This window comes from Corvus moneduloides, chromosome 8, assembly GCF_009650955.1.
Source record: "Corvus moneduloides isolate bCorMon1 chromosome 8, bCorMon1.pri, whole genome shotgun sequence".
Classification (NCBI taxonomy): domain Eukaryota; kingdom Metazoa; phylum Chordata; class Aves; order Passeriformes; family Corvidae; genus Corvus; species Corvus moneduloides.
In genome coordinates this window covers 25,138,777-25,161,431 of record NC_045483.1, presented here as the reverse complement: position 1 = coordinate 25,161,431, position 22,655 = coordinate 25,138,777, and the positions used below count along the sequence as shown (strand labels likewise).

At 41.8% G+C, this 22,655-nt stretch overlaps 1 protein-coding gene across 1 annotated transcript in view; it reads right to left on the bottom strand.

Moving 5' to 3' along the window:
• CSGALNACT2 (chondroitin sulfate N-acetylgalactosaminyltransferase 2) overlaps nt 1-18,420 on the bottom strand; it is a 32,994-nt gene extending 14,574 nt beyond the window's left edge. Inside the window, exons 1-2 of the mRNA XM_032116933.1 lie at nt 18,317-18,420; nt 1,372-2,619 (exon numbers count right to left, since the gene is read on the bottom strand). Of these exons, the coding sequence (XP_031972824.1) occupies nt 1,372-2,035 (664 nt within the window). The 5' untranslated portion in view covers nt 2,036-2,619; nt 18,317-18,420. The remainder of the gene's footprint in view (nt 1-1,371; nt 2,620-18,316) is intronic.
• Between the last annotated feature and the right edge of the window lie 4,235 nt (nt 18,421-22,655).

Sequence of the window (22,655 nt, the reverse complement as noted above, 5' to 3'; positions counted from 1 at the left end):
AACTATTTGCTTTCTTGAAACTCTGTCATTAAAGGCAGCACATTAAAAAAATCGACAGCTATTTCAGTCATGGTAAAATAAAAATTCACTAGAGTACAAGCAGTATCTAAAATGGCAATGGAAAAGCAGCTGAATACTTAATGTAGATATAAAGTACAAGAATAACTACCCCTGGAGAAAATAATAGAGTTTCAAAGGAGAACTGTACTAAGAGCCTAACACAGCACTGGCTGTGTTGCACTGACCCAGCTAAGTGGATTCCATGGCCTGCCCCACCTTCTGGAATGAAAAAGAGTACTTGCATCAAACTTTAAACACAGTAGCTGTTAAAAGCAGAGACTTTTTGCAGTACAGACCAATTACATCATCTGAGACTGAAAGAATCCATTATTTCAAGGCCAGTGGTACCTTTCTCCAGCATGTTTCCTTAATAGTGCAGACATCAGTACTTACTCCAGACTCCCTTCTGCAGTAATGGTCTTATAACATGGTCTACCTTTTGGTTTTTAATGGCAGCACGAACTGTATTTAATACTGTAAGTATACAGAAGGGGTACGAGGGCAGTTTTTGATAATACTTCTCTCCATCAGCATGAGACTGTACCTTGACTGTACCCCTTGTTATGGGATTTGTCTATGCATCTTTTAAGGGCTTTACTGAGTGTTGAAAGTTTAACTGCTACATATGCCTTTATAATAATATGTGTTCTGCAGTTAAACTTAGAGGCACTGAGACAAAACAGAAGAGAGAACAAGAGAACAGTTCAAGGCTGCACAGCTTAGCAGACCCCATAACTGTATACCATGGAAGGTCTATTCAGGTCACCAAGTTCTTCAGCTGACAGGACCAGAACACAGCCTACCAATGCTCTCCCTCCAGTAGGACCATGCCAACTCTAAGAGAGTCAAAGGCCTGAATATTAACTAAAAGTGGCATAGAGATGAGTGAAGAAAAACCATGTAGCTTCATGCTGGATTGCTTAGCTACTCTGGAACAAGAAAGGTGAATCAATTTCTCCCTCCCACTGTCATCAGTTTCACTGGAAGTCTTTCAGTTATTCAGTACCATAAGCAGCTGTATCACACTGACTTTGGCTACAATCAGTTACGAATGCATCCATATTTTAAGCAGATACAGCTTCCCCTGTACAGCTTCCCCTCTTGTGGTAAGCCCTTCTCAAATGTATTTGTTATTCCACTAAAACCACAAGATAATGAAGCAGTAATATTCTCATCATCAGACATAAAGGTTCTTATGATGCAGTTACTCTTCAAGACTCTATTCAAGTAGGTAAAACACCTAAAAGTACAAACACCATTAAATGCCTGTTGTGACATTCTGCTAATGGGCTGGAAAGCATGTAAACATACCTTCTATAAAATCATTTTCACTATATAGCTGCCTGTCTCCTACTCCATCATCTTCATCTTGTCCATCTTCTTCATCTGGATTATTGATAACTTCTAGGCCAGCCTCGATAACTTCCACCAATTCATCTCGTTTATCTTTTCTAACGGGTTTCTCTTCTGGATGCCGAGTGAGCCCCATCTCCAACTGGAATACTTTCATGGATGTAAAGCTTTCAAAAGGAATGACTCCATACTCACTAGGCAGTTTGGCCCCCACGCTCACCTCAGCTTTGTCAATCTGGGAATGAAGAAACTCTAGGAGATCATTGGATGTTTGTTCTTTGGTGCCCTGGTAGTTCATACCATTGACCTTCGGGCTCTTTTTTTCCTGCAGGGACTTCAATTTGTCACTCATTTCCTGAAGCTCTTGCTTTAACTGGGCAATCTGACGCTTCAGACTGGTAGCTCGGTTTTGGTAATGCTCCTCTTGTTCCTGCAAGAGAGCTTGATAGTATTCTTTACCCATGCTTTCACCTACAACACCAGGCAGAGATCCATTGTTATCTGTTTGTGGAGCACACTCCAGCAAATACATGAGCAAGACTAAACTGAATAGTAAAGCAAGGCCCACTAATAGCCAACGAGTCCTGGCTTGAATTACTAAGCCTCTTCTAGGCATTCTCATATTATTTCTGTTTCCAATCCTAAAAGATGACTTATCTGCTCTTGCTTTCCAGGGAACATCACCCCAGACTTTAAAAACTTAGAAAAAGAGAGAAAACATAACTGTAATAGCTCCTACAAGTTCTGGTAACATAGCTGATGAGCAGTTTTCAAGCTTTGCCTTAATCAGGTGTCATTGCAGAGATGTAAATCTGAAGTTCCTATGTCATCCATAACCATCAACTGTAAGTCTGATTGACGCCATACAATTTGCTCAGGATTTCCTACCCCAAACAAGAAAAACCTGCAGAGGGGGAGGAAGACGGAAGACACCAGCAAGGAATCATATTTTCATTTCCTAATTCAGCCCTAGTTGAAGGGGCTTAGCTTATTTGAAGTTTTGTGAGGGAAATCTGCAGAAGTAATTTTGTAAGCTTTGAATAGACAGCAATTTTTCCCCCCACTATGTGTGAGAGCAATCTACAGTTTAGTAAAAGTAATTTTCATTGGCTAGTCTTGCTTTTCCTCTGGCACTTGAGTATTTTATTCCACTCCCCCTCCTTTCCTTGGAATCTGTGGTTTGAGTCAGCAAAACGAAGACAGAACCTAAAATTAAAAGAAAGGTATATATTAGAACTACAAAGCAGACAGTCATTTGGAAAACACATGAACAAAGTTCTAACACAGGCATGCAAGAGACTGCTGGTGGAAGGAGTGAGAAAGGGAGAAAGAAATGCTTTTTCTTTCCTTTGCATTACCCATCAGCAACTCCCTTTGACACAGTGTCTGGAAAATAGTAATGGTTCTTCTAGTCTCACCACATTTTATTACACATTTGTTTTAACTCCACCATTCCTTCTTGGGTTTTTTGTTTTGTTTTACTCTGTGGGACGAAAAAAGAAAAAAAACAAACTCCATGCCCTTTCTACTCTTCTAAACAACAAAAAAAAAAAAAAAAACCAAACCAAAACAAAAAAAAAACCCAACCAATCAAAAAAAACCCATGAACTATTTTGAAGGAGCAGAAGCTTGCAATTTTATTTGCTTTTACTTTAAGTAAATATCTTTCAGGGTAAAACTATTCACTCATGAATAAAGTATTATTGATTTAAATATCAAAGTTTACAGAAACTGCATTTCAGATTAAGTCAAATTCAAGAGAAATTGAAATTCAAACTCCAATCCCTGATTGATGAAAGGGATCCTGAGATTACCCACCTGCTAACATTTCCATTTTTTGATATGGTTAGGCTAGCATAAAGAGGCATGGGTCACACTCTTACATGACTGACCAAACTAGCCTAGAGGAAAAGACCAGGGAAACAGACCAGAGATATGCAAGAGGGGGATACCAAAAATGCTACTCAGCACTGAGAGTCAGCTAAACGATTCATAGGCCTCCTCAATGAGAGCATAAAAAGCTAAGAAGTAGGCTCAGTGCATGTTAGTCTACTTTCAACATTAATAAAATACTTCCATTTAAAATTTGATTGTATAAAATAAGTGAAACTCATTAAAATTTATCCAGGGACCTATTAGCTCTACATCCATTTTGACTGTGTTATGCAATTATGGTTTGGGGGAAGTTCTGGGACTCCCAGTTTAGTTTCACTATCCTTATGAAACTAGAAAAAAGTTGCTAACTTCCATACTGCTTCTCTATGGGTTAGACAGACTTATCTGGCACTGCCAGCTGCCACACAGCCCGTCTTGCGCTGACCCTGCGAGGCAGTCAGGGTGCCACAATGCATCCCATGTTTACAGCAAGCACCTGGCACTGTGTCTCCCTGATTACTCATTGTGACACTCCTCCCTTCCCATTCAGCTTCCAGCATCAGGATACAGCTCCAGTGCAAATCGGGTACCCCTCATCAGTGGTATCGTCATATTCAGCATCCACACTTGCAAGAAATCTCCAGTTACAAGGCCAGAAAGTTTGAGTGACTTATTCATACCACCACTAGCAAAGCCTGCCACAGCTGACCCAAAGTCTGCAGGCATATCAGGCACACCAAGTTTGGCAAGAGCTGCACACCGTGGGGTTGTCCAGCTGAAGTCTACAGGACTGCTTGAAGGAGTTTTTAGTATTTCTACTGCTAAAGTCCCTGTTAACAAATAATTTAGATAGATTGTGTAGAAATTCTTAATACAGCAGATTAAAGGCAATTAGTCATCTGAAACTGAAGCTTTTGGAACTCATGGAAAGCTACTGCAGACTTTGATACAAAATAAACAGTTTTATCAACTGAATACTAGATAACATCCTTTCAAGTCCAAACAAGACCGAAGTTAATCACTTCTCGCTGCACAAATACAACGTTATATAAATGCAAGTTGAATGCCTATAAAGAGTGATCAACACCAGATGTATCCTCAGACTACTGACCGGTGTCCAGATGTGGTGAATCAAGGGAGTCAGAAGAAAAAATCTACAGGATAAAACCAGTTCACAGAAATGACAATCTCATCCCAAGCTTTCTTTAGTACAAAGATGACCATATGATGTTTTTTTACATTTCTTACTGAATTCTTGTTCTGTTAGACTGCAGGAGGTGAAGCCACAATTAATAGCATAAAGAACCATGAGCTTCTTTAAACCTCAGTAAATGCTAGACTGTACTAAAGCTACTCCAGGCAGAAGCTGACACATCTTCAACCAGTAAAGGCATATTGAGAAATGATCAAAGTATCTAACTTGTATAAAGTATCAGTAATTCAAGCCCCAATTATTCTAATTGTTGTTAACTGAAAAATAGATACCCCTGAAGATGGAGCATTAGTTCTAGCAGGCTTTTGTAGTCAATTCTTGCTCCACCAATAAACTACGCTGCGTTCAACTTTGATGAGTCACTAAGTTTCTTTAGGTCTCATTCATGTCTTAGAAGAAAGGGAAAATAGATCTCCTGATGTGGTGTCAAGAGGACACAATGTACCAGGAGATTAAGATCCCCTCAGAGAATAGCAGGGGGCAGTGAAAGAGAGCTCCTCTTCATACCTTTCCTCACTGTGGCCAAACAGACATCATTGTGGTAAGCATGGATTAGGGAAGTCAACACGCCCCCGCAGGGAACTCGGCCACTGGCACCGTGTCACCAACGCAAGAAAAAAGATTATGAATATTTGCAGATTTCCGGGCGTTCCCACTGGCACTTATTTACAGCAGAAGGCTGTTGGGGGGAGCACTGCCCTGAGGGGTGCTCAGGGATGAAATATAATAAACCCTTTCTGCAGCAATGAGAACTACACGAGCTGGGCTGTAAAGTGCTCACTGGTCCTTTTCCTTCTAGGCTCTAATTATTGCTTCATTAGCTGAAACCCTTTATCTAGTGGGCTAGTGACAATCCTATTAACAAGACAGTCTTTTTACAAAGATAGGCATTGCCTATTTATGTTTGACCATTTTCTTGCAACACCATAAAGAACAGGCATTTTTCCCACTACAGCTTCACTGTGGCCTTTAAAGGAAACGAATGTTTTTGCAACCAGTTATGTCGAACATTAAAATTTTAAATTGCACAGGGAGAGCTGAATGGGAAAGTTAGTTTACTAAAGCTGTGGGAACTGAGCCAATTGACTTTTTTTTTTTTTTTTCCTTCAGTATTACTTCTGTTGAGGGAAGTTTTCATAAAGGAGTAAGACAGATTTCATCTTGAATACTTCAAAGAGTGAGTGAAGGCAGCAAGAATCTTCCTTCCTTCTTATCCCATTGGAAAAGGAGAGCTTATGAGCACCCTATTTCACTGTCCTCTCTTTTCAGAAAAAAAAAAAAAGGGCCCCATTTTTGCATATTTACAACCCAAATTTGATATGAATTTGATCTGACACAGCCCTATTTTAGGAATTCCAGTAACTAGGCTGTAGAATATGATTACAAGAGAAAGCAGGCTGTGAAACCCCAGAACAAGCAAAAGCACATGGGATCCAAAAAATCACAATAGGGAAACTAATTGGGTTACATGGAACATTCTGAAATTTATAAAGAACAGTAAGATTACCTGGCAATAAGTAAACACACAGAAGTCCCTGGAATTTCAGTGTTTAAAGATTAAGTTCCAAAACTTTAAATTGCACATGCTGGTATTTAACTTCATATCAATTCTTTAGAACAAGTCTATTTGCAGTAGTCTGTGTGATCTCCAAGGAATGAGATATCTGAGGTTTATAAAATACTTATAAAGATCTGCAGGATTTCCAGAGGCAACTGGTTGTTAATTCTTTCTGCCTTTCCAGGGTCTTCTGTATATTCAACTATGGAAATGTTTCTGTTCCTTACAAAAAAAGTTCATTGATTCTCTAAGCACAAGGGAACAGACCAACATGCTAATTGAAAATGCTTTACCTTTTTTTTTTTTTTTTAAACTACATTAGCATTCTGGTTTTGTTCCTTGCTGCAAAGGATGAGTACGTCTTTCTGAAGTGGGGAAACATTCACACTTAAAGCAGTGACCTAATTCAGTACGCACTTGGCTTCATGCCAGACTGTGGGGACATTCCGTGTGTGAGCATGTTTTACTTTAGACATGTCCTCTTCATTCAGCGTGCCCTAGACGGTCACTGTTTAGCTGTTCATGAAATTCCAGCTGAGAGTTCTTTCATTGTTCATAATTTCACCCAGATGCCACAGATATTCACTGTCTTAAGCCTCTTCCACACACATATTTCGGTATATAACTTCTTGGCAAGTTATACAATAAATCATAAGGTCCAATCTCATCCCTTGCATCTTCCCTTCTTATTCTGAAGAACAGTGCCACTGAGAACAGAATAGCTTGGAATGTCAGAGGAATACTGGGCACACCATTATCTTCTCACTTGCTGAAACCAAACTGAAAGCAAGCTTTGCATCTGCTGTTGCAGGCAATCTTTGCATAAACCTCGGAGTGAAAAACCTCAAACCATACCTTAACAACACACAAACACATCATCTCTGCTTAGACAGTCTGCTGAGGTATAGCCACAGAAAAGACAAAGGAATTTGTTCAGAGTTTTATTACACAGTTCTAGCTGAGCAAGTACAAAAGTCAGATTTTGCTGCTGCTAGGAAGAAAAGTGAAGAAGAGGAAAAAAAAAAAATCCACAAGAATTAACTGCCAAAGTTCTCACTTTCCACAGAAAACCAGTCAAGAATCTCACCCTCTTTACTGACTGAAAAAAACTTATTTTTATCACAATTCTGCCATCTGATGAGCTTTCAGCTATGGCTCTGCTTCCCAGGCATACATGCATATGCATTGCTGGATGGGAGAGAAGTTAAAAGCCACTACCAGTCTATGGCAAGATGACCTGCATTCAGTAAAACCAACAAGAAAGTGAAAATAATCACAAAATATTTTAGACCTTACCGGTTTCATATTGAATTCTGAAAAATTTGAAAGTTTTGCTTGTACATATTGCAACCACTGCCCACAGTAAATCGATCACATCAAGCACACACAGCAGCTTATTTTCAACTTTTTGAAAGCTTAGAGCATGATACACTGTTTCAGTGCATCACAACACTCCCCACTAGCTGGTAAGCACTGGACTTCAGCTTTGTTTCTCACCTTACTTGGCTGACACCAAAAGGAATTATTCTTCCAGCTACCTCTTTTTATTGGCATCAGTTTCCTTTCCTCTGCCAAAGCCAGAGGTCCCATGGGGGAAACAGGGGGACAACAATGACTGCACACTCATCACTGAGCATCTTACTTCATTTTTAATTAAGGACATGGGGGGAAAAAAATGAATAGTGGTGAACTGTACACATTATGAACAGCCTGTGATGAATTTTAAAGTGCTTGAGCATATCTGCAATAGGTAACTTCAGACATTTCTTTAGTTCCTAAATGGGAAGGGAAAAAAAAAAATCGTGCCTTTGCCACAAGGACCATTCTAGAACTCAAAGTACACCAGGAGTAAGTAGTTAGGCATGAGAACCATAGGAAAAAGTTACTTCAGTGAAGGGTGCAACAATCACAGGATTTATTACTCAAAAAATAATATTCTCCATGCAAATGGTTTCTCTCACAAAAAGCAACATTGTTGTTTTGCCAGAAGAAATGCTGCACTCTGAAATAAAATTAAGACCAAACCTCCACAAGTTTCCACTGCCACATTAGAGACTGCAGTACATAGGGAAGATATATCGGGTTTCTTATCTCCCTTGTTTCATGTGATAGATCACCTCACTCTCAACACGAGGGAGAGAAAATCAATAAAAAACCCTGCCTTTTCCAAGGACCAGATCCTGCTTATTAATTACATCTTTTCAGGATATGCAACTGAAGCAACACACTTTGTACTAACCTCTAAAACACAGACATGCAGAAAAGAGTAGGGTTTCATTTTAATAGTGGTGTTCAATCATCTTAAAAATCAAGAACAATCAAGCAGGTCACCCTCTTTATAGCTTTCCCAAACCCTCTCTTGCAATTTCGCCTCAGTTTCAAGTTCCCTGGAACGTGTTTTTACAACAGCAACACAGACCACGGGGGCTGCAGGAAGAACCCATCCTGCTCATGCACCACACACCCCTTCCCTGCCCCATGTACACGGCCAAAAAATAAATCAGCATGCCAAGCTGACAGAATAGCAAATACTGTGGGGTTTATTGCCTCTGTTCTCAGAGAAAGCCAGCAGAAGGTGATATGCAACAGCCTAGAAATGGTGGTATTTTTGCCACAACAATACCTGGAAAAAGCAGTCATGTTGTCATCCTCAACTGAAGAAAATATTAACTGTACTGTAGTGGTTTAAATGCAATTCTTTCATAACCTACTGTGAAGTAACAAGGAAAAATAGCAACTTTTTGCTGGAGCAGTTTTATCTCCTATAACTGAGAGAAGTAAGCAAGTTATCGCTTGTCCTGGCATTTGTTGTTCCTAAACAAAACTAAATCCATTACATAGTTAAGTGGACAAATGAAAGAACAGCATTATTCCCATTATTTACTTTATACCTAATCCAAAGTAAGCAATGAGTTTATGAATAAAAGCCCTGCTTTGGCTTCAGTGAATCCAAAGCAAGTCCATTTGTCTGGAAAACGCTGAATTAAAATTGAAACTTGAAACCCAACCAGCTACACCTTAACCACACTGGTCAGTATTATTCCATTTCAGATAAAGCCAGGAAACAAAAGTCAACTCACAGTCACTTTATTGTTTTTATGAGGAGAGACATCTGCTTGGCAAGAAAAACTAGCTAAAATGTCCTAGGTAGGACCAACTGAAGGAGTTTTGTTTGCTTGCTTGCTTGTTTTAAAACTATTATCAAAAAGCTATCATGAAAGGCTCTTCTACCGTCAGCTTTCACGAGACAGTAGCTTTTCTGTATAACACAACTTTTCATAGCTTATATTATTTAGCTTGTGGGTTTCTGCACTGCTGTTGGTGCTATTCCTCTTTTTAAATTTGGCAAGCAAACCACAAACTCCAAGTTTGGAGAAGCGTGTCTTCTTCCCCTTACTGACAGGGAATTAAAGGAACAGCAGTATTACATGACTCTGCTTATTGTGCCTACTTTGTTGGTTGCTAGAGTGCAACTTAGAAATGGGAACAGAAGTACAAGCAGCCACCTTAGCACAGCTATCAGGGAAGATCTTTCTCCTGGTATTCCTAACATCTTGCAAGTAGTGTTTTTCACATGAGCATTAAGCAAGAACCTGGCCTACTTTTACAACATGCTTTGTTAAACCCTTATTAAGGACACAGTCCCCATGAGGGGCTGCATAAATTATAACACTGCAGCATTTGGGTTCCTGAGCCAGGGCACTACACCTGAGCAACCATACCCAGCTGATGGCAGTCTGTCCACTGAAAGGTGGCAGAGCTTCCCAACAGCCTGTGTAACACTGCACACCCAATCAAGGGCAAAAGGACTGTGGAGCACAGCTTAAGTAAAACTAAATATCATTTCTTACAGCAATTGCAGCTTATCTTCAAGGATGCACAGTAGTCTCTATTAGAGCACATGCTGGGAGATGTTCATACTGCTTTCAGTAGGATAGAGCAACAGCTGCAGCAAGTGGCAGAAATTAAACTTAAGATGCCCAGTAGTCTTCAAAAAGGTAATGCTGTAGTAGGGCTTTTTTGCACAGGAAAACAGCCTGCTTCAGAAGGACAGAAAAACCAGTTACGCTTAGAGAGCATCACCTTGAATCAAAGTGAATGAGGAAAGGTGAAATACTCTTTAGGCACCCAAAGCATCTAAACAACTTATAAGGCCCCAGCTAAATATTTTCCCCACACAAGATGATGCTCCCTCAAATGCAATAGCACAGTAGAAGGTAACTGGCGATCCCAGCTCACCAGCACAGCATTTGCAAGGCACACCTGCACTTTCACTGATGCCATGTTCTATTTATTAAAACCAATCACTGAGAATGACTGCAATCATTCACTGTGGAACGGTAACTGGGAAAACCAAAGAGATGAGAATAATGTGTTTTTCTTGCAATTGCTTCACCTAAGTTCCACATCTAACCATATTCTCAGAATTAAGCTGTCTTCTGCTTTCTCAGATCTCTGTCATCTACTTCTCTATATAAGGAGATCAAGATCACATAGTTACTGTAACCCAAGCATAATGAAAATATAAATGCCAACCTATGTAAACGCTTGAGCTGTTTTTAAAGGATAATTGTCATTCAAGTTCATACATGGAGGCAGTGGAAGACTTCTCATTGTGGGAGGTAAGAATAAAGGTCATGCATCCAGTTTCCTTATACTCTAAAGCAAATCTGAAAATGCTGTAGAGGAAAACAGATTCCCTTTGAGGCCCTCACAGGTACCTAGTAGGTAGTTCTCACATGGAGATTGCTTTTTCTTACGTTATGAAGAGATGGAAAAGGACAGTCCATACCCAGAATGTTTTTTCTAACAGCTGCACAGCAAATGAGCCAGCATTTTAAAAAAGTTAGAGACTTAATTATGTGGGGGGTTAATTTTTTTTTTTCCATTTTCTGGAACTTTTTCTATGTTAAGAGGGACACTGTTTTCACGGATGTAACATTCCAGACTATGATGCAACTGTAGCAGTTGAAGTGAAAACAGACTGCAGTTAAATTCTCAAGTGCATCCAACTTTCTTAAAGACTTTCAAACTTTTATTAATATCTGTCTTAAAAAACAGAAATGTATATAGGAAATTGATCTAAATTTAATAAAAAAGTTTTGTTGGACAAATATGCACCACAGCAATATTCTCACTGAAGTTATGATTTATTGCCAAATTTTTTGAGGGTTACCTGGACCAGGGAATATTTGTACAGAATGCTCCTCAGTGCAAGTTTGAAGACTCCTGAAGTGACCACTGGAAGATATTTCTGTGCATTTTGTCCAAGTGGTAGTTTGGCCTGAGAGTTCTAAAATAACTAAAACCAGTTTAAAATACTACTTGCTACAGAAATCCTAAGAAAATGCTGCCTTGATTTCCTTAAATACAACTGAATCAGCTAACTTACGTTCACACGTGGTTTTCAAAACTGTGCTCACTTTGCTATTTTTCAGTCCACAATCGAAGATGGAAGGAGGAACACAAACTACAAATGTTTTTAGAACACCTAAAAATCAGCATAGTATTTCAGGTTCTGCTTTCAGCACAACAAATCACCCTCGAATATGTCACCAGCCATGAAAGCTGGATGCCAAACAACTGAGAAACATCTGGTGCATTCCAGAAGCACAGCTTATGTCATCTGTAATTTTTCAGTCTGACATTATAACTAAGCATTAACTTACTCTTAAAGGACTAGCAATACCAAGCTTCACCAGAAGCAGAAAAGCCAGCAGCTTGTCAGAACTATCCTGATATATTCCTTGCATTGAAAAAGTTGCCAGTATGAACAACTAGAAACATCAAACACTTTGCATTACACTGCTTCATCTCTCTTGTTTTGTTTTTCAAGTCCCTGAAGTCAGTCTTTGGACCACTTGAACCACCTTTCTTCCTCTCTTCTTCAGGAAGAGATCATCATGTTTTGAAGGGGAGAGAAGCCAAGAGTTTTTGCAAACCTCTGCTAAGTTTTTGCAGGTTCCTTGCAATGTTCTTTCATTGTGTTCATATTTCACTACTTTTTTCTTTTTCTAATTTTGCTTGTTTTGCTTCACAGCAGGGACATACAGGTTGTTACCACAGACACTTGTCACAAATGTCACATTTAACACACTGTTCTACTGGCAACAACTTCTATTACACTGTTCGAATACTGGTTTAAAGTTGGGTTTTTTCCTTCCCTTCTTGTCCCTTCACACAGTTGATTTAAATCCCTATCACTTCCACCTGTCCATCTAATAGAAGCTCAGGACCTTAAACTAAGGAGGAATTCTGAAGAGTTAAAAGCAAAAGAATTCAAAGACCCTCGATTATGTCCAAAATGTGATTTTAAAAATCCAGCATAAAGAAACATGCATCACAGCACTTCACAGCAGAATCTAATACAATATTTTGGATGTTAACACCCAGTCCTTTGCCAAACACTGGGGGCACTGGGGCAAAGTTTGCCCTGCAGAGACATCTTACTGGAGGAGCAATGCTTTGACTGTGCTGGGAAGAGACCTGCCAGCTCTGTCCAGCCAGCACTCATCCTCCTACTTCAGAAATTGTATGTCCCTTCTTTAGAAGACTTCTACGTGTATCAGGAACTCACGGAGCACATGAAAGATGGACTAAACTACTATCACTCAGCAGTCTTAATTTTCACTCTACCAGAGCACAAGAAAGACATGCAAGACATCTGCTGCCCCTGGGGCTCTGAGTAGCATCAACAGTGCTGACAAGTGCCATCCTTTTTGACACCACTGCCTGGGGAAACCTTTGAGACAGCAGAAGTGCTAACACAAGTCATCTGAAAGCTGTCACCAAAACACTCTTACAGGACAGACTTTATTTCACAGAAACTTAAGACAGCCTCTGAACTGTGGGTTCACTCTGAACTGTGCTCAAAACCAGCATTTTGTGTTTTCACAGTGTGCTTCAAAACACAAGCTCATTTAGATCACTTCCTCTGCTTTAATTCAGCAGTGTTCCCAACAAGCCTCAATTGCTTCCTGTGCATCACTGCTCAACACCTGCCCCTGCAGCAGCAACACAAGCTCCACCCAGAACTCTCTAAGTATTATTTCTGCTGTTCTACGGAGATGCAAACGTGCAAACACCACACATGAACACAGGGGTAGCAGAAAATCTGCCTGGTTACCTACCTGGCTGCAATTGACTATCACAGGACACACCCACATCATCTACAAACAGAATTAGCTCAGAGCCTTTGTACAGCAGCACCTCAGCCATCAGCTTTAAATTTTCATGTCTTCCTGCAATTACACACCTGAAAACCAGAAACTGTTCTGCCATGTCTCTGGCAACTGGCATCAGAAAAACTATTAGGGCCCTTTTCTTTACACAATTTACTGGGACTAGTCAATATAAAACTGCTGTAGGTTCATATACAACTTTTTGGAAAACTCAGGTGGTCCTACAGTTTTGGTCTTCCATGAAAGCACTCATCTGTTGTCTTGACAAAAAGCACAATTAACAGTGCAGACATACTAACCTAATTTTGTGGTTGATGCTCATTTGTCAAATACAAGTCAATACAAGTCAAATACAAGTCAAATACAAGTCAAATACAAGAAGGAGGTGTCTATATAACAGAACCTCATCTGTTCAGCAATTTTACTTGGAAATACAATAATTGCAAGTATTGTATTTCTAAGCTACCTTTAACTCCTACCTGTTCTGCATTGTATTATTTTAACTCTGAACATGTGAGAACCAGCCTGGAGCTACGTTCAGCAAAAGGAGACAACTGTTGCTGGTGACAGCCATTAAAAGTATGCAGGTAAGACCCATCTCCAGAGGATTTGTTAGCCATGAGAGAATTTTACTTCTGCTCTACAACTGGCATATTGGTTTCCTTGAACAGAAATTCCCTACAGTATGCCAGAGAAGAGTGAAATTAATTTCCCTAGCTTTTGGGAGAACAAGTGCCAAAAGTGCCTGCCCACCTAGCCCTCCCCCAGCATCAGCTCAGCCATCGCTATGCTGCTGAGACAGCTACATCAACTCTGCACACTTCTTCTTTAGTTGCCAAGTATGTACTTGTACTCAGACTCCTGCAGGTAAATGTTCTTACCCCTGCATCTACTGAAGTAATGCATTAATGGATATTTTGGGTCATTTCTGGCCAAAGCAGAGGAGCTGATGGGAAGCCTCACTTTTGACAGCAGGATGCATATGGTGACTGTCGGGTGCTGATCCATGCTTTCCGGACAGCTGCCCTAAGTGACATCCCTACCAGAGAGCCCAGTACCACAAGGGAGAAGGATCCTCTGCCAGGAGCTGCTTCACCAGTGAAACACCACCATTTAGTGGTGGAGGGGGGGTACAGGGGAGGAGAAAAGGAAAGAACAAAAGCCAGCCAGACCTGCCCATTACCACCCACTCACTCCACTGGTGAAAGAATTAAAGGGGGTAAAAGACTGAAGTGAAGCCTGGCCCCTGCTGTCACCCACCAACACAGTTGCCAACAACACTCTCCTCAAATGTGTCTCCTAAGGAGACATGGGCACCCTCCACTGCAGGCTGGGCAGGGAGAGATGGCATCCAGACCAAGACCTTCCCAGGACCACAGTAAGGGCTAAAGGAAGCAATTAGACCCAAGAGCCCTGTGCTGGAAAGCACCTACACTGCAGCCACTAATCAGTAAACAGGCAAATCAATATAGTCACTTTTTATTACAGTTAGAGATGATTGTCAGGAAATGGTTAGATTAAAAAAGTACATACAAGATTTCCTCACAAGATAGTTTCCTCATATCATCTGATTTGGATTCTCTGAACTTCATTCTGAAACACCAACTCTGTTGATGCTCTTTTCAGGGCTCACATTTGCACTCACAGCCTGAAATAGCTTGCCAGTTTTATCAATTTGCTTTTAGAGGATTTGGTGTGTGAATGGAAAGAGCCTTTAAAAACAAGTAAGGTAAAGCAGAGATCGTTCCAAGATATTATTCCACCACACCCCATTCAGAAATAATTGTGGAGCAAGTGGCTCCTGCCAGTCTTACCATAACCCAGAGCTGCAGCACGGACAGCCTAGTGCCAGCAGAGAGAGTGCAAGCTTCTCACAAGTATTTTAGTGTGCCATGTTTTCACATGCAGCACCTTCAAGCACTAGGGAAAAAAGCCATTTTCATTTCCCCTTGCATCTCTGATCTTTAGCGATTACATATAGCTTTCACTGTTACTCTTTTTAAAACAAAGTTTCTCAGCTAGCAGTGACCATCAGAATCCCCAATTTAAACTACACACACCATGAAGTATTAGATAACCAAAAAATATTCAGCTGAATAACTTGCCTGTCTACATTTTTAGGTATACACAAAATACCTGCAGCCTTACAATATTTTTTTTAAAGAGGCTTGGACAAAAGCAGGAGCTACCTGCACCTAAAAAGGGCCTCAGACAGTATTCTCCTTTGGCACCAAAAGGCACTCATGATTGGAGTGTTGCAACTTGCAGAATTTCTCCTGTCCTCAAAAAAATTTCATTTTGAAGAGCTTTATAAAAAAAGAAATTAAAGATATTAAAGTAATTGCACACTTTCTGATTTTTTTAATGAACTATAATATTAATGGATATGCTGGGCTTTTCTGATCATCATTCAGAATGAAACTGTTCTGGCAGACAGTAAGAAGTGCCCTTCCACAAATTCTTCTTACAAGCTGTGGTTCTAACTCAGAAATAAAACTATATTCCCGTTTCCTTCAAAAGGCATTATTTTTTTTTTTTTTTACAAATATCTTGTGAGTTTTGTCTCATTTCCCCATTTCCAGCACTAAGCTTAAAAGACCATAATTAGATGCGTAGATAAAGCACAGTTATTTGTGGTTTGGTCTTTTTTCTAAAGACAATATACTCCTGAAAACATTTTCTTCCCATTGCGCCCTTCGAGAATGACTTTTTTTTTTTTTTTTTTTAAAAAGAAAGTCTTGTACTTTTGAAACCCCTGCCTATTTTCTATGTCATTTTTTCAGAAGCAAAATTATTATGGCCTTTTCTCATACTTTTATTCTGGAGGGCTGATCCTTTAGAGGTTAGATGAGCTAACAAAGAGCCAAGGACATTATCAGTTCTAGCACTTATCCAAAGCCTGACTTTCATCCCACCTCTGTGATCCTGTTTCCGCATTATTTAAGGGCAAAATACTGCAAGTCATGAAGCTTGCTTCATAATGACAGGCTGCTTCAGAGACAAGAAAAATATTGTGCAATTTGTTTTCTGCAGTGAAAAAAAATGACCTCATATTTCTCATACTCTCCCTCCTAGGAGTTTAGGTTTTTTTCTTTTAAAAGTTCAGGTGATTCTGGTGGATTCTTTCTATAAAGAGGTCCACAGAACACTTCTGGCAAGCGTGAAGTAGCAGACTGTGATGTAGGGGTTGAAATTCTTGTGCCAGATATGCTTGTGGGTTTTCTTGGCAACAGACCATAGCTACTTATCATTTAACTATGCCCTCAGATGATGTTTCTCACTGACTTGGGAAGACCCATATCCTGGGGTTGAAACATAAAAGCAAAGAATTTAAATTCAAATGTAATTTGGTGCAACTTCTACCACAACGTAGCAGCTGTACTGACAGGTTTGGGGGTTTCTTTTTTTCTTTTATTCCCTCCTCCCTTAAGCCTGAGAAAGACACTAAAACAAAGTCATGGGAGCAAGAAGGAAAAGAATTATACAAGATCAACTAATCTTAATCACATTGAAGTTTTCACATGTTTTCTCCAGCAGCAGAGAAGCTAAAGAACGTCTGTTTGGGCTGTACAGCCATGTACTTCAAAAACTCTGTTCTTCCTTCCATGTTCAGCTACTGATGGTTTAGGACAGTGGTGCTGTAGCAATGTTTAGTGTGGGTCGCCTGATATTTCTGACAAGGACTTACTGGCAGAGTCTCCCACAAAAGCCTCAGGGTGTAACTGAGGCTCATAGCTAACACCCCTCCACAAAACGCATCTACCTCCACTGACAGATACTGGGAATATTTCCAAGCCGCTGTCTCTGGTGCTCCTTGGGGACCCACTATCTAGCTAATAAATAAAGGGAAGACAGAAGTTTCCTTCAAACACACTAAAGCAAGATAGGAACTTGCGGCTAATGCATGCTGGAAAAGAAGAAACTGTCTTACGAGGCCTAGCATTACAGTCTCCAAGGGGAAAAAAAAAACGGTAGGGAAAAAAGGTATTTTTACTGTATGACCTTAAGAGATATTGAGTCAGTGTTGAAACAATCTCTCTTTTCTGCAGTTCTTCTGAGTTACCCGCGAGAAGAGAATAAAGTTAGTCCTTATCCATCATCTGCAAGTTTAGCAGAAGAGATCAGTGTCTCAATTTCGACCTGACGGAGGGACTTGAAGTGAAAAAAAAACACAAACAAACTACAATACCACATAATAAAGTAAACACTGATTACACTTCACTGAAAACATGTACTATCAAGTATAAATTTCTACATACTGAGGTCTAAAAATGCTCTTGCAAATTGCAACCCCCCCGTTTCTGCTTTAGCATTTCTGAATTAATTGCCTGGTGACAATTACACAATTTATTTTTAGGTTCAACACCAAAACGTTCCAACTCTCACAGTTTACGAGAGCACACAATTTACCGAACAAGAACGTGTCAGACAAAAACGAAGAGATGTAACCCACAGTTTAAACAATGCTCAGTATTTCGGAGAGAATAATTAAATACCCTCTCATCAGCATTTCCCCTACTTTGGGAGGTTGGTGGAAAGAATGGGGGGTTTCTCGCGGCTCCAGGAAGCCCAAAGGCCCCCGCGCAGCCCGGCACAGCCCGGCCGGGCGCTGACACCGTGCCCGCTCCAGCGCTGCGCTGTCGCGGGGGGGCCGCCTGCTGCATCCCCATGCCTGCGGCTGCAGAAACGCGCTCCCAGCACGCCTACGGCCAGCCAACACAATGGAAACGCAGCCGTGAAGGACCAATTCGTTTTATTGTTGAGACAGCGCTACGGCACAACCGAGTGGCCCGGTGCGCCAGGCCGCCGCGCCTGGGCGGTCGGGGCAGCCCCCTCAGCGGCCCCGGCCGCGCGCACCCACAGCCGCCCGGGGAGCTCCGGGCCGGGACACGGGGCCGGGCCCGCCACGGTGCCGCTGCCCGCGGCCGGGCGGGCTCCGAGGCGCTGCGAGGCACCTTCTGCCGGCAGCGGGGAGGGGCCGCGGGCCTGCCGAGAGCGGCGGGCAGGTGAGGGGCGCGGGGCCGAGGAGGAGCGGGGCGGCGGGAGGGCGGAGGGGCGCGGTACCGCCGTACTCACCGCGCGGGCCGGCGCGGAGCCGCGGCCGCACTTCCTGCGTGCTCGGAAATGAGCGGGCGGGACCCTCCGCCGCGCCGCTTAAAGGGGACGGGCCGGCCGCCCCCGACCGCCCCCGGGGCGGGACCGGGTCCCCCGCGCAGTCCCGCGGGAGAAGCGGGGCCGCCGCCGCCGAGCGGCAGCAGGGTGGGGCCGCGGGACCTCCTTCCCGCACTCCGCCCTGCGGCGCCTTCGCTCCCCGCTCCTCTGAGGCGGGGGCGCGCCGCGCTCGATGAGCCCCGGGAGAGGCGAGAAGTCCGTGTCTAAGGACCAGAGTCGGGAGCGTACCCATGCACCCTCCGCAGTGGTGCCGGCAGCGCCCGCCGGGCGGTCCCCTCAGCGCCACGGCCGCACCGAGCGCGCCCGGAGCGCTGCCGGCCCGCGGCCCGTGCGCCGCCCGCTCGCCCCGCTGCCCCCCGGCCAGTGACCCTGCCCTGCGGCACTGCCCGAGCGCAGACAGCGCACGCTGCTCTGCCAGCCCTGCAGCTCCATGGCTCGCAAAGGTCCTGCAGCAGCACAGTGATGCTGATTTCTCAAATGTTAGCAAAACCGTGACATTGTGAGGTAGCCTTTATGGTGGAAAAAACAAGCAGAATTTACCGATAATTATTTTCTACTTATCCAAATATTTATGTACAGTTCTGTATTTCCTAAAGAAATTTCTTGACCCTGGGTTTTTTTTTTTTTAATTATTAGTTTTCTGCAGGGCTTGACCTGAAAGGAAGCCAGGCTTAGGAACTCGTGCAGCTTTCCACCCACGTGCATGAATGGTGGCCTGTAACATTTTAAAAGGGTAAAGCTCAGGAAACAGGTAAGGTAGCAATGTTCTTCCACAACTATGTATCAAGTGGTTTTTGTCCCGCTTTTCAAAAACAGAGTCAGAGAAAGACAGTAAAGGCTTATCCTGTAAAGACCTGCACCCCCTAACTTGACATCAGTTTGTTGGATTGCCTGTGACTGCTCACCTGCCTGAAAGGCAGGCACTGAGGGCGGTCCAGAATGGAGCCCCCCGTGGTCTGAGCAGCAGAGGCTGCACCCTCTGTCACATTATTGCTCTGTCGAGGTCTGCACCCCCTTTAGCACAGAGCAGCCCTTTGTCTTCAGGCAGGCAGAAACCCATTTGTTCATAAATAGCTACACCACACAGGGTGGGAGAGGTCTGGATGTCCAAGGACCTGTTCTGTTCAGTGTAAATTTCAAGCCCTCAGACAGCAAAGACCTTTCCAGGGAATACCTTAAATGAACAGGGAAAGGACATTTGGCTGATGTGACTAGCCGTCACTCCAGGCACTTTCCTATCCACTGAAACTTGTCACAGTGTTAGATCATCATTTTAGGTATTCATCAAAAATATGCTTGAAAAGTATATTCATAGAAGAGAGTTATCAGAAGGTTTTGAATATTCATATATGCACTCCTCAAACTAGGTAAATGTGGCTTCATTACTCCTTTAGAATAGTATGCAAATATACTATTTTAAACCTGACCTCATGCAAAGTTTCAGTACTGCATGTTAGAGATGGCTGTTGACTCTCCCTCAGCACCAATGCTTGTCTTTGTTGTGGATAACGTGTGGGAGTTTAGTAGACACCCATGACACACTGGAGAGTGCCGTGTTCTGTAGACATAATATTATTTGGGACTACAACAAGATAATGGAATGGAAATAACTGAAATTACTGATTTGGTTAACTAATGCTAGAATGTAGATCCGAAACAAACTGACTACCCTGCAGCACCCACTGGTTGGCCTACAGAGAGCAACCAGACTCTGAATATTGTCCTTCAGGCTTCCCAGGTACCACCTTTCTGCACACAAGCTTGTTGCTGCTGTGTGGGGAAAGCCCACAGGGCCTTCCAGGAGATTATACACAGAATACTTTTTCTTCTTCTCTAAGTGCCAGTTTCCTCTGTTTACCACAATTTCTTCACTAGCAGAAGGTTTGGGTTTTTTCCAGATTGAGAGAAGGAAAAAATAGATTTCTTAACCTCTAGTAGGAACAACATGGGTATTCACAGTCATCTCTGTATAAAAGATCTACCATGTCAGGAGAAATGATGGGTTTGCCGTGATGTTGTGTATAGTTTCCTGACTCTTCTATCAGAATGAGCTGTTCTAAGATTAGACATTCCTTCATAACTCAGACCTCTATTTATGCTGACAGATGTTATAGTTCCTATTTGGTGTTAATCTTACAGGCCTACAGAGGAATTCCCACGTTGTTTGTGAATAAAGCAGGCAATAAAACATTTAGGAAATGGCTGTGTTTTAAGATACAATTCATTTCAGCCTGGGGATGTTTCTTAGACAGGTAGTTGCAGACCTCCTAGCATCTGAGAGCAATAGATGTATGTGTGTACATATATGTGACACAGCTTTGAATTTCCCTAAAATATTATGATAGGATGGTTATTTAGGAGACCAACTTTAAAAATGTTTTGCTAAACTTCGCTAAACACTGTTCTTAAATTGGTACAGTTAGGGGAAAGGAAGTGGCTGGCTGGCAATAGCTTATTCAAAAAAGAAGAGTTTTCCAGAACAGCATTAGCTCCAGCCTCTAGTGGTTTTGGTTTTCTTTTCCTTTTTCATGCCTTTTTTTCTTTTAAGCATATGTGTGGGCTGGAGGGGAAGAAACAAAAGAAAAAGAGAGAGAAGAGCTGATCTGAGAACATGATACCAAAGTGAAGGAGTAATGTAAATGAGGCCAAAGGAGCAAAGAAGAAAAGCAATCCTTCAACAAAGGATATTTTTGTTCTATTAACCTCTTGAGCCAAAATTTTCTTATTTGAGAATAAGAAAAATTGTCTGTTATTTTGTTTTAAAATTCTGAGCTTTAATTGTCAAACAACAGTCATTAATTTGCCTTGACACAAGGCTTTTTGTCAAATACCACAGCTCAGCTTTACTGATGGCACAATTCCAACATGATCCCATGTGAAGCCGCTTTCTTTTTCCTTAGATGTTGCAAATTATTTATAACAGATACTGAACAATACAACCAAAATCATGAAGAATTTTTAATAGCCTGAAATCAACCCTCCTACAGTATTTTAATAATTGTGATTTATATCCTTTAAAATCCTCAATTTGAGCTTCTAAGTGACACTCTCTGGCCCTTTGTCACTGGTCCTGTCCAAATGCATCCTGTTGCTCTGGGCAGTGAAACAGGCTCTTAGGAGAGGCCGTGTGCTACAGCAGAGTTAACTCACGTCTGGCTTGGGCAATGCCAAGCTTGACCTCAGGCTCTGCTGGCAGTGCTGCAGCGTCAGCAGCAGCTGGGTCACTGACAGCCAGTCCAGGGCTTGTTCTGCACCTCTGAAAGGACACAGGACACTGTCTTATTGTCCTCGTGGGGCATCTACTGTGGGTGTAAAGATGCTTGGAATGTCAGGATGTTTTACCTCACTGCTTTCAGAGACTGGAATAATCTCTTGACTTACCATAGGTTTAGGAGAGACAGTGCATCTGTAAAATTAGATTGTACTGACATACCACACAAAAATCTTCCTGTACTTATTGTTACTGTGCCCTTTATTTTGCACTGAGCAGCATTTTCTTTTTGTCAATGCCTAGGCTTTTGGCCTCTAAGTTTTTGAGTGCTGAAAGACTACATTTTTTCATGTAGTCTTTTGGGATCAAATAAATAGTAATTCTTTGGTATTATAATGTACTAAATTTTGGACTCAGAAGCATATAATTTATGTAATGTTTGGGAAATTAACTGCTATGGATTGCTCTTTTCCTGTTGTTTTGGGATCACAGTTGCTAAATTACTTCCTTTCAAAAATTCTCACTAGAAAACAGTATCAACCGACTTTCAGTTTACATAGAGTCCTTTCATACATTAAAGCAGACTCAATAATTATGGTACTAATTCATGAAAGTAGACGACATTCCTTATCATAAAAAACATAATCTATACAATCACAGCTGTAAGTGAATGTAAATAAGATTTAGTTTTATCTACTATCTGAAAAAGCTTTCTTCTGATAACAGAAGTGCTTGCTGTAGTCCACTTGCCTTTTTCTTTGAATAGTGATAGTTTAGCATCTGGAAAAGTGTTTGGAAACGTGTATCAGATTTTTTTGGATACAATCTCTTCAAATAACTTTTTCTTTTTGAAACCAACATATAGTTGCTGTTAGCAACAAATGTTTGCCAAGCTCTGTGACAGTAGTAAATGGATTGTGGAAACATTCCTGTACCACGAGTACGGTGTCACTCTGGCCGGTGTCACGGGGGAACAGGAACACAGGAGGGGACAAGCAAGGAGCTGTGTAAAGTGCCTGGGCTCTGCTGCTG